The 15965-nt window shown below is 53.6% G+C and overlaps 1 protein-coding gene across 5 annotated transcripts in view; it reads left to right on the top strand.

Moving 5' to 3' along the window:
• The first annotated feature begins 2637 nt into the window (after nucleotides 1-2637).
• AXL (AXL receptor tyrosine kinase) overlaps nucleotides 2638-15965 on the top strand; it is a 28836-nt gene continuing 15508 nt past the window's right edge. The window contains exons 1-10 of one of the 5 annotated variants that reach the window (XM_036345912.1): nucleotides 2638-3078; nucleotides 4170-4392; nucleotides 4711-4811; nucleotides 5342-5518; nucleotides 10602-10682; nucleotides 10819-10934; nucleotides 13207-13417; nucleotides 13722-13861; nucleotides 14543-14693; nucleotides 14903-14929. In XM_036345912.1, coding sequence (XP_036201805.1) covers nucleotides 3015-3078; nucleotides 4170-4392; nucleotides 4711-4811; nucleotides 5342-5518; nucleotides 10602-10682; nucleotides 10819-10934; nucleotides 13207-13417; nucleotides 13722-13861; nucleotides 14543-14693; nucleotides 14903-14929 — 1291 coding nt within the window. In that variant the 5' untranslated portion in view covers nucleotides 2638-3014. The remainder of the gene's footprint in view (nucleotides 3079-4169; nucleotides 4393-4710; nucleotides 4812-5341; nucleotides 5519-10601; nucleotides 10683-10818; nucleotides 10935-13206; nucleotides 13418-13721; nucleotides 13862-14542; nucleotides 14694-14902; nucleotides 14930-15965) is intronic. The other 4 variants (XM_036345914.1, XM_036345915.1, XM_036345917.1 and 1 more) reach the window with 4 other exon arrangements.

Here is a 15965-nt window from a genome sequence, read left to right as displayed (position 1 = left end):
ACTATGTTTTTTCCTATACACACATAGCTATGACAAAGTTTAATTGATACATTAGGCACAGTAAGAGATTAACAACAGTAAATAATAATAAAATAGAGCAATCATAACACTGTACTGTAATAAAAATTATGTGAATACTTTCGCTCTCTCTCTAACAGATCTGATAACCCACAGCTATTAAGTGTCTACTGGGTGGGTAGTATACATAGCACGGATACGATAGACAAAGGGATGATTCACGTCCCAGGGACCGCACCAGATTTCATCAATCCACTCAGAATAGCATGCAATTTAAAACATATTAATTGTTTGTTTCTGGAATTTTCCATTTAATATTTTCAGGCCGTGGTTGACCGCGTGTAACTGAAACTAGGAAAGGAAAACCGTGGATAATGGAGGACTACTGTGTCATGGCAACCTATGCAGTGTTGTTAAAGAAAAGGACAGCGTATTGTGAGTGAATAGTGGAACCTAGCTTAGACTGGGAAGGGCCAGACCATGATGCAATGGAGCGGGGATGTTGAGATGGGGCTGAGGCATGTGTAGGAGTTGGGGACAAAAGGCTACAGCCCAACTCTTCAGGCACACACACACACACACCCGCTCCAGGTGCTCCCACAAGACACCCTGGGGTCTTGTTCCTTTTTTAAAAATAGATTTTTTTAAAAAAAATTCATTGATTTTTAGAGAGAGGAAAAGATAGAGACAGATACACATTTTCCCATCAAGGGAAAAAAGTCTGGGGCCCCAAGGGGAGGGTCAAGTGGACATGAGGGGACCTAAAGCAAGCTGTCTGGAGCTTTATCTAGAAAGGTTTGGTGAAAAGGAGGGAAAGGGTGATTTGGGATTGAGACACACTCCTCTTGCTGTGTCTGGAAGAGTGGAGGCAGGAAGACCAGGGAGGAGGCCAGAGCAGAGGTGTCAGGGAGAGAACAGGGCAGGGCCAGGTGGGAGAAAGGTTTGTGAAGCTGAGTCCTCCATGGGACCAGGTAACTTAGTGCCAGGTAAGGGATTCAAGAGAACCCGGAAAGTCAGGCTTGGGTGGCAGGATGGATGCTAAGGCCATCTCTGAAATAGGACACAAACGAGACAGCTCAGGGAAGCTGATGGTGAAGAGCCCTGAGTGCCAGGCTAGGGAGCTGGGAGCTCGCCCTGAGGGCAGTAAGGAGCTATGGTCAAGCAGGGGAGGGACAGGGCAGATGTGAATTTCTGAAACACCCGTCTGGTTGCTGAATGGGAGATGGTTTGGAGAGAGCAAGAATGGACGCAAGGAGGCCAGGACAGGGGGCCGGTCAGAAAGGATGGGGCTGCATTCAGATGGGAGAAGGGGCAGTGGGAGACATCAGGAGGCTGAAAGGACAGGACTTTGTGATGAGCTGTAGGGATAACAACACACAGAAGGGTTAAGGGCAGAGAGATGGCTGCCCAACTCCACCCACCCCTCCACCTCCCCCAGCCCCCAGAAATGCAGGCTTACAGAGAACTCCATGTGCAAAATACATAGGGGCATAGAAATGGACAGGCAGCAGAACCCACATACAGGCCCCAGGTCTGCAAGGACCACAATGCAAGTGCACAGAGAAACACACAGAAGACATGCCAAAAATCAAGGGCGCCTGGTCAGCAGTCATCATCATGTGCAAAGAAGAACTGCACATGCACTGGACCAGGATGTCCTCCCTCTAGCCTGCTTATTCCCATCTTACAGATGGACAAACTGAGGCCTAGAGAGGCCAGTCACTTCTAAGATCACCAGTTCCTGGTGGGGCTGGGATTCCAGCCCAACTCTTCAGTGCTCCCACAGGACACCCTGGGGTCTTGTTCCTTTTTAAAAAATAGATTCTTTTTTAAAATTTTATTGATTTTTAGAGAGAGGGGGAGAGAGAGAGAGAGAGAGAGAGAGAGAGAGAGAGAGAGAGAGAGAGAGACCAATGTCAGAGAGAAACATTGATTGACTGCCTCCACGTGCCATGACCGGGGATGGAACCCACCACCTTTTGGTACAAGATGATGCTGATGCCACACCAGCCAGGGAGGGTGCTGTTTCTGTGCCCAGGTGGGTCTCTTGGGCAGGAGGCTCCACATCTCCCTGAGTGTGCCCCGGGGATGCCACCAGCAGGTGTTCTTCAGGTTCTGGTTTCTGAGATTTCTCCAGGACTGGAGTTCCTGACCTGGCTTGTCTTCTGAGTATGTCCCATGGGCTGGCAGCGTGTCCCTGCATGTCTCCTCCTGTCCCAGCCTCTGTGTGTTGATGACATCTGACTGTGTGAGTGTGTGTGTGTGTGTGTGTGTGTGTGTGTGTGTGTGTGTCCTTGGAGGAGGAGAGGAGGGGGAAGGAGGGGGGAGGAGGACAAGGAGGGGGAGGAGGAGGAGGAGGAGAGGGGGGAGGAGGAGGGGGGGGAGGGGGGAGGAGGAGGAAGGGGGGGAGGAGCTGTGAGTGTGAGAGGAGTGCCTGACTGGGGCTGGGCTGGGGGTGGAGGCCGGGGAGGGGGCATCGCCCCGGGCTGAGCGGGGAGTGGAGTTCTGAAGGAATGTTTACGGGACATCCAGAGAGCCCAGGGCGACAGCGCCCTGCGCCGGGCAGAGAAACACACAGCCTCCCTGCCTCTCTGGCCCAGGCTCAGGGGTGAAGCCACCAGGGCTCCTTTCCCTCCTCAGCCTCCCTCCAGGGTCCCTTTAAGACAGGGCTGGTCCTCTCCTCTCCAAAGTTAACCCCTCGAAATCCCAGTGGCCCCCTCGGCTCCCAGCCCGGTGGGTGGAGGCAGGGGGAGGCAGGGGCGGGGGAACGGGTTTCGGAGGTCTGGGAGGGAGAAGAAGATCAGGGAGCAGGGAAGGTGGCCACGGAGTGGAGTGGAGCCGGTGAGGAGCCCTTCCTGTGCCAGGCGGGCAGAGCCAAAGCCGGGGAGCCCGGAGCTGGGGGGAGGGCCGGGGACAACCCGGCCCTGCCCCCTCCCCCTCCGTGTGCCCAGCAACTTCTGAGGAAAGTTTGGCAGAGCTCTCGCGCTGCCCCGAGGATGGGCAGGGTCCCGCTGGCCTGGTGGTTGGCTCTGTGCTGCTGGGGGTGCATGGCCCCCAACGGTGAGTGGTGGTGGCCTGAGGGGCAGGACCACCTGTGGAGGGGCTGGGGCGGGTGGGGGGGATGGCAGGTGTTGGGGGTGGTCCCCAGTTGGCTCAGGGAATTTTCTTGGGACAACAGAGAGGGAGACGGGAGACACAGAGACAAGCCCAGAGAGGCCCCGGGGGACAGAGAGGGGCTCTGAGAGAGGAACAGAGGGACAAGAAATAGAAACTAGGAGGCTCAGAGACGGGAAGAGATGCACGGGCTGAGACAGACACCCCGGAGAAGCTGAGGGCAGGGTGGGGGCTGGACTGGTGTGGGGGCCCTGGGGAGAGGCTGAGATGGGGGCTTCCAGGGAAGGAAATTTCCAGGAAGGAGTACTCAGTCCAGCGGCAGTGGGACGGGGAGGGCTTGGGAACCCTAGGGGAAAACCCTCAGCACAGTCACCCCCACACCCTTGTCCCTGCCCCACCATTGTCTGCTCCATCTCTGGGACCGAGGCTCTGTCTCAGGCTCCAGCTCTACCATCTCTGTGGGTCTCCCTCCCTCCCTCTCTCCCTGTCTCTATCAATGTCACTGCCGCTTTCTCGTGTCTCTCCACCACTTTTTTCCCCTAGGGTGTCTCTTCATCTCTCACCCTCTGTCTCTCTCTGGGTCTCTGTTCCTTTCTGTCTCTGACTCCCCCTGCTCAACTTTTATCTGGCTTCTCTCCCCGTCTCTCCTTCTCTCTCTCTCCCTCCCCCTCTCCTTCTCCTTCCCTCCTTTTCTTCCCCACCATCCACCAGCCTGACCTGTCAAGTCTCTGGAGACCCTAAGGGAGGGCAGCGGGGCAAGAGCTGGCCCTGCCCGGCAGGCCAGGACGTGGGAGGCTGCCAGATCCCGGGCCTTCTTCCCAAAGTTGAAGGATGAAGGCTGGACCCTAATCCCTTGGGAAGGCTCCCATCCTCCCCTCAAGGCGCCTCCCTCCAGCCCCCGCTGAGGTCACTCTGCAGCTATGTGGGCCTAAAGGCCTGGCAAGGTCGTGGCTGCCATAAGCAGGCCCAGAGGGTGGGACTGAGGAATTGGAGGGAAGTGGAGTTTCCTAAGCCGGCTCTTCCCCATCTCCCTGCAGGCTCACAGGCTCAGGAGGACCCCTTTGTGGGGAGCCCAGGGAACATCACTGGTGCCCGGGAACTCACAGGGACCCTTCAGTGTGAGCTTCTGGTTCATGGGGAGCCCCCTGAGGTGACCTGGCTTCGGGATGGACAGGCCCTGGAGCTGGCAGACAGCACCCAGATCCAGGTGCCCCTGGGTGAAGATGAGCAGGACGACTGGAAAGTGGTCAGCAAGCTCAGGTGACCAGCCTCTCCCTGACCAACCACATCCCTACATCCCCCCTGACCCCTGACCCCCACCACCTCCATCACATGGTGGGTGAAAAAGTCACCACCAGGCGCTCCACCGGGGTTGGAGCCCCAGCTTGGCCACTGGCCGGCTGTGTGGCTGTGAGCATGTGATGTAGCCCCGGGTTTCACTTTCCTCTTTTGTAAAAGGAGTTAATAATAGCGCCCACCTCTTAGCTCACGTGTTTCCAGTCCAGACCCCCATCTTTCAGTTCTGATGCGTCCCTCCCAGTGTCCAGCTCTGATCCCAAACCTCTCTGTCTCTGTCAGGATCTTGTCCTTGCAGCTCTCGGACGTGGGATGGTACCAGTGCGCAGTGGTCCTGGGAGGAAGGAACTTTGTGTCCCAGCCCGGCTATATCGGACTGGAGGGTGAGCTCTGGGCTCAGAGGTCATGGGAGGTCAGGAACCCCAGGGGTCAGAGTGTGCTGGAAGATTCAGGATGTCTGCCAGGGACATACATACTAAGAATGTCAGAGATCTGAAGGGATCAGGAAGCTTGGGCCATAAATTATTGGGATTATATATCCTGCGGGAGAAGACATCTTGGGGTAGGGGGAGTGTTGTTGGATATCCTGGGGTCAGCCATGGTTGGGATAGGATATTTTTCAAACAGATAAGGTGTCAGAGGCATGACTTAACTGTCTTCCCATCCTCAGGGGCCCTCGCTTCCTCATTGGTAAAATGGGATGAGAAGTCAGACATTCTGGAAAAGGAGGGGCTTATATGTCCTGGGGGTTCGACATTGGTTGGGGGAAACAGGTATTGGGCTGATGTGTCCTGGGGGTAGAGGCTTGAGGGGACATACGGGTTAAAGAGCCTGCAGGCTCCAACAGCCTGGCAGTGAGTCAGACACCTGGGGGCTCAGAGAGACCCAGCCTCTGCCATCACCCCCCACCCAGGCCTGCCCTACTTCTTGGAGGAGCCTGAGGACAGGACTGTTACTGCCAACACCCCCTTCAACCTGAGCTGCCGGGCCCAGGGTCCCCCAGAGCCCGTGGACCTGTTCTGGCTCCAGGATGCTGTCCCCCTGGCTGCGGCCACAGGCCACACCCCCCAGCACATACTTCATGTTCCAGGTGAGTCCGGGGATGTGGCCAGCTCACTGTAGAGGCCCTGGCAGGATGGAAGTGGGAGAAGCGTGCCCTTCATGCTCCTGTGTGAGTGTCTGCCTGTCCCTCTGTCCTTCTCTGTCCGTCTCTCTCGGTTCCTGTGTCTCTGCCTCTGAGTCTATCTCTGCATCTTTGCCCCTGTCTACCTCCTCACCTCTCCCCATACACTTTCTCCATCTCCTTCTGTCTCTGTTCTCCATCGCTCTGTTTCTCCGTGTCCTGTCTCTCTGCTCTTTCTCCCTCCAACTACCCCAGCCCGTCTCTGAATAGAATTCTTTGTCCTGGGTTTCCTCTGAGCTGTTCCATAGCCCAAGTGTGTGTAGGCCTGATGGCCCTTTGTCAGCCCTTGACCCCAAGTAGGGCACCAGAATCAACCATGCCCTCCTCTCCTCCACCTCCCCCAACCTATCTACCCCTGTCACTGAAAGGCCCCACTGGTGGGTACAGAACGTGAAGCAAAGAGAGAAGATGAAAGTGGGAGACAGAGAATGAGAGAGAGAGAGAGAGAGAGAGAGAGAGAGAGAGAGAGAGAGAATCAGAGACAGAGAGGGACAGACCACAGAGGTAACCCAAGATGGGGCAGGACCAAGCTTGGGGTCACACAGCGGTCCGTGGCATTGCTGGGGGGCCATGGACACGGGGGTTCCCCTTCATGAGAAAGGAGAGAGAGGAATACAGAAGGGGGAGACTCAATTAGTCAGAGGGAGGTGGCTGGACCTTGTAGGGTATCAGCTTCTAGCACCCCCAACCTGCTCTCCAACTGCTGGGATGGAGAGGGGACTCCTGACTGAGGGTCTCCCAGGGTGGAGGGAGGTGCCCACATTCCCGGCATTCTGGGGACCCTGAGTGTGCAAGGGAAAGGTGGTGAGCAGGCCAGCCCCCAGAGGGCTGACTCAGGCCAGTGGCTCTGGGGACTGAGTCAGCTTGGCAGGACCCCAGAGAGGGGGAGGGAGAGAAGGCCGGTTGCCCAACTCCATCCCAGGAAGAAGGAAAAATGGGGGGGAACACAGGTGGGAGAGGTCTGTGCATGTATCAGTATTTGGTGCAACTGTGAGGGTGATCTGTGTGTGTGTGTGTGTGTGTGTGTGTGTGTGTGTGTGTGTGTTAGTGGGGGGGGGGAGGTTCTGGGTGCGTATCCATGTCCCTTTGGATCTGTGTCTCAGTGTCTGTCAGCATCAACTTCTTTGGATGAGGCGGGGGGTGTTAGCAAGGGCCAGCTTCTGTAGCTGTCTCAGTGCGTGGAGGAGGGGTGAGTGTGTGTGTGTGCCCGCGCGTACACCAGTGTCAGCCTGTGTCTGCCTTTGTGTTTGTGTGCTCACAGCTGTGACGCACTGTGTGAGGGTGGAGTGTGTGTGTGTGTTGGGGGAGAGGTGGCAGAGTGAGGGATCGCAGTGCGTTTCGTGGCTATTTCCCACACCTCCCTATATAGAGGAGACAATGTCAGCTTACAGGTGTGCACCTATGGGTGTGAGTATCATGGTGTGGGCTTTTGCTTCCATGGAATTAGATTGTGTCAATGGACAGTGTGCTTTTTAGTGTGTTTCCCCTGACTGTGGTTGTCTGTGTGTATACATATCTGTGTCCATGGACATCTGTGGTGTCTGTGTATTTGTCACAGGGTGAGCATATTGGTATGGACTATGTCCCATGGACCCCTGTGTGTGTCTGTGTGTGTGTACGCACGTGTGACTCTCAGCAGACAGCAGCAACACCTTTCTGCCTCTGTCTGCTCTTCCTGAGTACCAGCCCGGCCCCATGCCCTCTGGGTGGATGAACATGGGGTGCTAGCAGCCAGTGTGTAGATGTGTCTGTGCCGCCTGTGTGCACATGTCTCCCCTCTTGTGTGTCTGCCACAGCCCTCGTGTCCATGCAAGTGAGTGCTGTTGTATCAGTCTGCATCTCGATGAATGTCTTAAGCATCCTGAGTAAGTCCAGCTGTGTTTTGAAATCTTGGCTGTATTTTTGTGCGAGCAAGTCCACATTAACCTCTACGGGTTCCGGTGTGTATTATCTGTCCGCTTCAACCTCAACTTGTGATTGTCCCTTGGTGTGTGCCTCTCAACATGCAGGGAGGTTTGTGTGTCTGTCGGCTGCAGCCTAGGTGTATGTGGTCTTGCCAGGTGTTTGTAGTTCATGTGTGCACGTCTGATTGTGTTTATGTTTGGTCTCTTCCTTTATTTGCGTCAGCCCGTGTGTATGGAAGTCACGGAGTGTGTATTTGTGTCACTGCGTGTTTGCCACAGCATCAGCCTTGTGTGTAGCTTGTTGAGCGCCGCATTCTCTGTTTTTGTGCCAATAACGGTCCCTGTGTGTTAAGAGTGATTCATTGGGGGGGTGGGGGGGGGTTGTGTTAAGGAATGTTAGCCCGTTTGTGTGCATCTGTCCCTTGATCTGACTCAGGGCGTGCCCCCTCTCTCCTTCCATCCCTCTCTTTCCCTCGGAAAAAGCACAGGGTTGGGGGGAGGAGCAGGAGCAGACAGGAGGTGGACAGTGCATCTGGAAAGCACATCTGGAGTGGGCCTGCTCCGGCTGTGAGGAAGAGCCTGCTGCAGGGAAGGGGTCCCAGGTCCCTTCATCCCTGCTCTCCCCTCCCTCAAGGTGTTGGTGTCCAAGCCTGGGAAGGGGAATCCTGGGCCTCTCCCCCAGCAAGGCCAGCCGGAAGTGCAGGGGGTGGGGCCTGGTGACTCACTCAGACGGGGGCAGGAATGCTGTGGTCGGAACAGGACTGGGCTCCAGAACCCCCATCCTGCCCCAGGGCTCCTCTGGAGGACAGTGCCAGCTCCCACACAGTGCCCCTGGCGGCCCCCACACGCCAGGTGACTGGAGGGGACCCAGACTGCCCCCCCCCCCCCCGCCGGCTGCCCGCCTGCCCAGGGCTGTCCTGTCCCTCCCCCGGCAGCAGGGGCTGGCTGTGGGGCTGCGGGGGCAGGCGGGCACCTGACCTTGGCTGGGAACTAGCGCCTGGACAGCGGAACTGAGGAGCTTCCCTGCCCACCCCTTTGGGCCCCCAGCCGGCTTTCCACTCCCTCTGCTGACTAAGAAAAGGAAACTTTGTGTCTGCGGTAGATGGTGGTGAGAACAGGCGCAGAACAAACGCAAGAGGCACACGCAAGCACCCAACATCCATAGACACTCACAGGTCCACTAGCACACTGGTACAGGCATGGGCAGACAGGCACGAGCTACAGTTATACATGCAGACTTAAGACTTAGTCCTCCTTACATCCTGTCACCCAGGGCATGTGTGTGTGTGTGTATCTGCCTGTGTTCCCACCATCATCACACTGGGGAGGAGAGGCAAGACACTCAAAAACAGTTATTCGTGACACATACATTAACTCACCCTCAGAAGTACCCATGCTCACATTTCTGCATACACAGCCAGAAACACTCATAAGTACACAAATGTAGACACATAGATTCATTCACTCATTCGACAAGCATTTATAGAGCACCTACTGGGTGCCAGGCCATCTTAGACATAGGCGATACAGCAGGGGACAAGGCAGACAGAAACCCCTGCCCATGTTGCTGACATGCTAGTGGAGTTGATATTGTGATGAGAATAGCCAAAGGGAAAATAATAAAGCAGAAAAAGGCTAGATATGGAGGGAGGTTCCAAATGTATTTCTTTTTAACATTTTTAATATGTTCCCATTCATTTCAGAGAAAGGAAGGGAGAGGGAGAGAGACAGAAACATCAATGATGAGAGGGAATTCAATCCTCTGCTTCCCAAATGCCGCCCACTGGGGACAAAACCTTGACCTCCTGGTTTAATCCCTGAACCACACCGGCCATGCAGTTCTGATTTTAAACAAGGTGGTCAGGGACAGAAGGGCTGAGAAGGTGGGATCTGAGTAACAATGTGAAGGGGTGGGGAGTGAACCACTTGGATGTCAGTGGGAACGCTGTTCCAAAAAGGAGGAACAGGAGTACAAAGTTCCCGAGGTGGGAGAGTGCTTGATGTGTGCTTCCCAGAAACACCAGGAGAGTGAGGTGTGAGTGAGTGAGGGGGGGTGGACTTGGTAGGAACCGAGTTTATAAACAAACTAGAGGCCCAGTACACAAAATTCATGCACGGGACCGGGGGGGGGGGGGGGCGCGGGTCCCTCAGCCCGGCCTGTGCCCTCTTGCAATCCAGACTTCTCAGGGGATGTCTGACTGCCGGTTTAGGCCTGATCCCTGCAGTCGGACATCCCTCTCGCAATCCAGGACTGCTCGCCCCTGACCACTCGCCCCTAACTGCTCACCTGCCTGCCTGTTGCCCCTAACCACTCACCTGCCTGCCTGTTGCCCCTAACCACTCACCTGCCTGTCTATTTGCCCCTAACCTCTCGCCTGCCTGCCTGCTCGGTGCATGTCAGAGCAACTGGTCGTTCTACCATAACGGCCACTTAGGCTTTTATGTATAAAGATAAAAACCTCTACATTTATACACACCCATGAGAGCCTGTTTCTTAGGTGTGTGCTTATTAGGTGTATATGCCTCTATGTGTGTCTGTGTTTCAGCCTCTAGGTGAGTGTGTGTGTCTATCTGTGTGTCTAGCTATGAGTACGTGTGTTTCTGTCTGTGAGTGTGTTTCTTTGTGTGTTCATGGGTATAACTGTGGGTATTGGTGTAGGTGACTTGTGTATAATTATGAGTATGTGTTTCTATGTGTGCCTTTATATAACTCTGTATCTGTGTGTCGCTGTGTGAATGTATTTCTAAGTGTGCTTATGTGTATGTGTGAGTACAATATGTATCTCTATCTGTGCATAAGTGTGTGTACAAGAGTGTGTGTGTCTCTATGTGTGTGTATGTGTTTCTGTGTATGTATGTGAGTCTATCCATGTGTGTGCCTGTGTCTGCATATATGTGTGTCTATGTGGTGAGGCATTAGGGCTGAGGCCCCCAGACCTGTCCCAGTGTTTGGGATGGAGGCCTGTGTTCCCTTCCCATAGTCTCCTTCTAAGCAGGTGCCCCTATAGGCTAGGCTGGCCCTGTCAGGTGGGGCATGGTAGAGGCACCTCTCTGACACTGGGCCCCACCCTCATATGACTTCCCAGGCCTGAACAAGACGTCTTCTTTCTCCTGTGAAGCCCATAATGCCAAGGGGGTCACCACATCCCGCACAGCCATCATCACAGGTAACAGAAAAGGGATCTGGGAAGTTGAGTGTCAGATGGTGTGGAACTGGGGTCAAAGGCCAGAGCTGGGGTAGAAGGCAGGGTGAGGAGTTTGGGGCAAAGGCCCCCAGGTCAGTCCTTCCTCTCATCTCCACAGTGCTTCCTCAGCGGCCCCATGATCTCCACTTGGTTTCCAGTCTGCCCACAAAGCTGGAGGCGGTTTGGACACCAGGCCTGAGCGGCATCTATCCCCTCACTCACTGCACCCTGCAGGTGAGACTCAGACTTTACTAACCTCAGGCTCCCCTCCAACCACACCCACAAGCCCTCAGCACCTCCCTGGATAACCAGGGAGCTTTTGTGTGTTGAGAGGCAGTAGAGCCTTGGGTTAAGGCAGCTGTCTTGGGTTCAAATCCTGGCTCCACCAGCTGATGGCTGCATGAGCTCAGGTAGGTGACTGTGTCTCAGTTCTCTCATCTATAAAATGGGCATAATGGTAGTACTACTGGAAAGGCTTGTTGTGGGAATTCAATAAGTAAATGCAAATGGAAATGTATAATAAACTATTAGCTGTTTTCAGTGGGTGTTTTTTTTGTATCAGTGATATTGACTGTAGTCAGAATGGGAGCCCTGAGACAGCCGTCTTGGTCACCACTGGCTACCCCCAACCCTGCTTCTCACACCTCAGCCCTGACCACTCTGGGTTGTCACTGTCTGGGGGTGAGTCTGTCTCCCCACTGGACTGAGCTCTGGGAGGGCACAGCCAGGATGTCTCAGTCACCACTCAGTCGTCATTATTGCCTGGCTCAGGGCCAGTCAGAAGAAGACTACCTGACAGCTGAGAAGGGCCAGACCAGCCTTCTGCACCCAAGTTGCTCCTCCTCTAGTGTAAGAAAAACAAATACACAGACATGTGAATACAAGATCCAGTTCTGGCCTGAAGATCTCTGTGATTCGGAAGTTGGTATGGCATTGCCCATGATAGGAGATGATAATTAATAATGGCCAACTTTCATTGAGTGCCAACTATGTGTTGGGCCTTGTGTTACCCTTGTGTGTTTGTGAAATGTGGTCTGTGTTTACAGCCTTTTTTCAGATGAAGAAACTAAAGCTCAGAGCAGTTAAGAAACTTGCCCAAGGTGACAGCCAGGAAGTGGAGAGGTGGGATTCGAACCCTTGTCTCACCAAACCCAAAGGATGCTCCTTACTGCCTTAGAGACCCTTTCGAGCCAGTACTTGATTAAACAGCAGCTGTCTTTCTTACAATTATGTGCCTTGGACACAACCTGATTCACTTGGCATTTTAACCTTAAAAGTAGTGGTTGTCAATCTTCCCATTTTCAAGGTAAGGAACTGAGGCCGAGGGAAAAGAAATGACCAGTCCCCCCCAGTGCCTAAAGAGGATGAAATTGATTCAATCCCAGAGGCCAGGCCAGTTTGGGAGAGCTCAGATGCCAGGTCAGGTGTCAGCTGTGCCCCCACCCCACACCCATCCAGTGTCCGCAGGAAAGCAGAAGTGTGTCCTCTTCCCTCTGCAGGTCTCACTTCCTGCTGTGCATAGGCTGGGGCTGACGGGTTCGAATGGGAGGGTCACAGCCATCCCAGGGAAAAGAGAAGTGGGAGCGGGCATGGGAGGCTGAGTGTCTGCATCCTTGTCCCCTTTGTCCCAGCAGAGGTTCCTCTTCCTGGCTGTCACTGTGGGCCAAAGAGCAGGCAAGGGGACAGTCTCCCCTCATCCTGCTACCCACCCTTTGCCCACCTCCTCCCCAGGCCTCTGGGTGGTATTATCTCCACATGTGGGAGCCCTGTGACTTTGAGCTAGTGTCTGAACCTCTCTGGGCTTCTGTTTCCTCATCTGTAAAATAGGAATGAAAAAAGAAATTGACCCCATAGAGTGGTGGTAAGAAGTCACTGAGTTCACCCCAACATGCACTTGACAGGGTGCTTGACACATAGTTAACACTCAAGAAATGTTCACTGTTAGTGTGATGTTCAAACCAGTTTATGTGCTGCACAGGTGTAGTCCCCAGCTGTAGCCCTGCCATCCTGACCTGGCCGCTCCTGGGGGGCAGGTGGGTGTGCCAGCCTATGCCGATGTGCAAGGTGTGTGGAATTGGACACTTGTTGCCAAGGCAACCTCACACACACACACACACACACACACACACACACACACACACAATACTAATAACGGCAAACACTCAATACATACGGGCACTCTTCTAAATGCTTAAGAATATCATTTCAGTCAACCCTTCGAAGTAGGGAGACATTATACCCCATTTTAAAGATGAGGAAACTGAGGTTCAATGAGGGAACGTCTTGCCAGAGGCAGCTTTTGCAAGTGATGACAGAATCACATTGTGCAGCTGGGTGGTCTCCTCGCTTTGCAAATGCAGGTGCCCATGGAGCACTAGAATGAAGCTATCACACACACACACATCCTTTCAAAGTTGTGTAATCACAAGGACCACCACCGAGCGTTGTCTGACGGCTCATGTGATTGCATGGCCATCCTGTCCTCACACCCCTTTCCTGTCCCCAGGCTGTGCTGTCAGATGATGGGGTCGGCATCAGGCTGGGAGAGCCAGATCCCCCGGAGGAGCCCCTCACCATGCAAGTATCCGTCCCCCCTCACCAACTACAGCTGGACAGCCTCCGTCCTCACAGTCCTTATCACATCAGGGTGGCATGTGCCAGTAGCCAGGGCCCCTCACCCTGGACCCACTGGCTTCCCGTGGAGACGCCTGAGGGAGGTAAGAAGGAGCTGGTGGGGGAGACGTTGCCCTCTTCCCCCTGGACTTTGCTCATATCAGTGCCACCCTCAGCATCTCCTCTCACCCATTTACCCCATGTGGCCTCCATCTCCTTCCTGTTCAGTCCCCACTCCTCAGCACAGCACTGGCATCTCTCCCAGACCTCTTCCCTATGCTTCCGCTCCTGGGAGGCCTGCATGAGTTGCCCATGCGCATGCTCTTTGCACCCTGCCTTCACTTACTGGGGTCAGGGAGAAGTCAGGAAGAGGTAGGGTGCCAGCTTCCCCTCTTCCCTGTCCTCCAGTGCCTCTGGGCCCCCCTAAGAACGTTACCGCCATACGGAATGGGAGCCAAGCCATCGTGCGTTGGCAGAAGCCAATGGCACCTCTGCAGGGCACTCTGTTAGGGTACCGGCTGGCCTATCGAGGCCAGGACACTCCTGAGGTGGGTGCTGCTGGCTGGGGTTGGGTAGAGGAGCTGAGAAGGAGGGAAATGGGGAGGAGAAGATGACAGGGCAGATATGGACAGTTAGTTGTACAAGTTGGGTAGTGCAGAGGAGAGCACATTGTGGGAAGGTTAAAGGGGTCCAGGGGAAGGGGAGGGAATGGCTATTTATGAATCATTATAAATAGTGTTTCAGTGGACATGTTTCCTTGGTCATTTATCCCAGGAGCCTCCATGTTTTACCATGATGATGTTACAGCAGATAGTTGTACAGCATCTTGAGGAAGGGATGCCTTTTCTAATTTGCACAAAGTTATTATCTGTGCAAACAGCATCCCTGGGGTGGAGAAGTAGGGTGGGAAAAAGGGTGAGATTTAGAAGGGGATGGAGAGATGAGAGTGAAAGATGAGAATTCAGTTTTCAGCATAAGTACTGTGTGCCATCACTGTTGTAGGACTTGCAGACATGGCAGTGAATGAGACAAAGTCCTGTCCTAGTCCTGTCCTAGTGGAACTGATATTTTAGTGGGCACGGGGATGGTGATAAAAGGAGTGGGGATGAAAAGGTAGGAAGAAGAAGGTAAGAAGGTATTGGAGATGAGAAGGTTTCCGGAAGGTTGGGGAGTTGAGGCCTAAGCGTTAAGAACCTGGGCTCTACCCTGATGCTGTCTGGATGTCCTAGGTGCTAATGGACATAGGACTAAAGCAAGAGGTGACCCTGGAGCTGCGGGAGGACAGGACTGTGCCCAACCTGACGGTGTGTGTGGCAGCCTACACCGCCTCTGGGGATGGACCCTGGAGCCTCCCTGTGCCCCTAGAGCCTTGGCGCCCAGGTAACTCCAAAGTCATGCCAGCCCCCTTCAAAGTACCCAGAAGAACCTTATCTCCCCAAGATGCTCCTGACTTGCTCTCTGCAACTTTCAGTGTTGCCCAAATCTAGGCTCTGTTCCTATCAGAATCTTACTGAGCCTCACACCTCACCTGCGTCCCACCAGTCTTGCCCTCCTTGAGCATGTCCTCCCTCTGTCCTTTCTCCTCACAGGGCAAAGACAGCCAGTGCACCAGCTGGGTAAGGGCTTTCGCATCCCCTCACCTCCCTCCCTTCCCAGTGAGGACCCTATCACCACACTTACATGCTTTACACATCCCTTTCATGTTTCTCAGACTCATCACTCTAATCCTCTATGTCTTGTTTTTATGTGGTCCTTGATGGAGGTGCCTGGAATAGCCCAGCATATTGTAGGTACTCAGTGAATGGTAGACAGGTGGATGGATGGATGGATAGATAGGTGGATGAATGGGGTGGGTGGAAGGAAGGAAAGAAGGATGGATGGGTGGATGGATGGATGGATGGATGGATGGATGGATGGATGGATGGATGGATGGAACAGTGCATGAGTTATCCCCTTCACATTCATCCTTCTCAAATGTTTCTTAACAATACTCAAACATTCCTCCTACTCCCTTTGTATCCTCCTAGCACCATTCCATTCCACCTCTTATAACTCATCCCACTATCCTTAAATATTTTTCACGTCTTCCTGCACTTCTTTGCATACCCTTTCCACACTAACCCACCCTCTTTACATGTTCATCCCATTATAATTCTTCATACCTTACACATGCCTCCAAAACCTAATACTTCCCACACCTCTCATTCACAAACTCTGTGCACACTTTTTACACACACACCATACATTCCACATTGCAAACACTGAAAAACTTTCAGTCCACACTATCCCACACTCTACAACTCTCCTTGTAGACTCATCCAATACTCCTTCCATGTTACTCCCTCGCCGCTAGGTAATCCTAACCCATCCCCATTCTCTGCACACACCCACACAAACTCCTGGCACACTTAGCACATTCCCATTCTCTATTTCTTATTCACCCACTCCCACCCTATTTGAACACCCTTTTTATTCATCCCTGGCTCATCTGTCCTTTCCACACATTTTACATGCTCATTGCACACTCTTCTCACACCAAAGTTAATTCTTACAAATCACTGCTCACTCCTTGAATCTAAAACTCCTTGAATACTCCTCACTCACACACCCCCAATTCCTTCAACATCCATCCGCACCCTGTACACATTCCTT

The sequence above is a fragment of the Myotis myotis genome, unplaced genomic scaffold, assembly GCF_014108235.1.
Source record: "Myotis myotis isolate mMyoMyo1 unplaced genomic scaffold, mMyoMyo1.p scaffold_m19_p_19, whole genome shotgun sequence".
In the NCBI taxonomy this organism is placed as follows: domain Eukaryota; kingdom Metazoa; phylum Chordata; class Mammalia; order Chiroptera; family Vespertilionidae; genus Myotis; species Myotis myotis.
The sequence above is the reverse complement of the archived record's forward strand: the minus strand, read 5'-3'. Positions and strand labels throughout refer to the sequence as shown.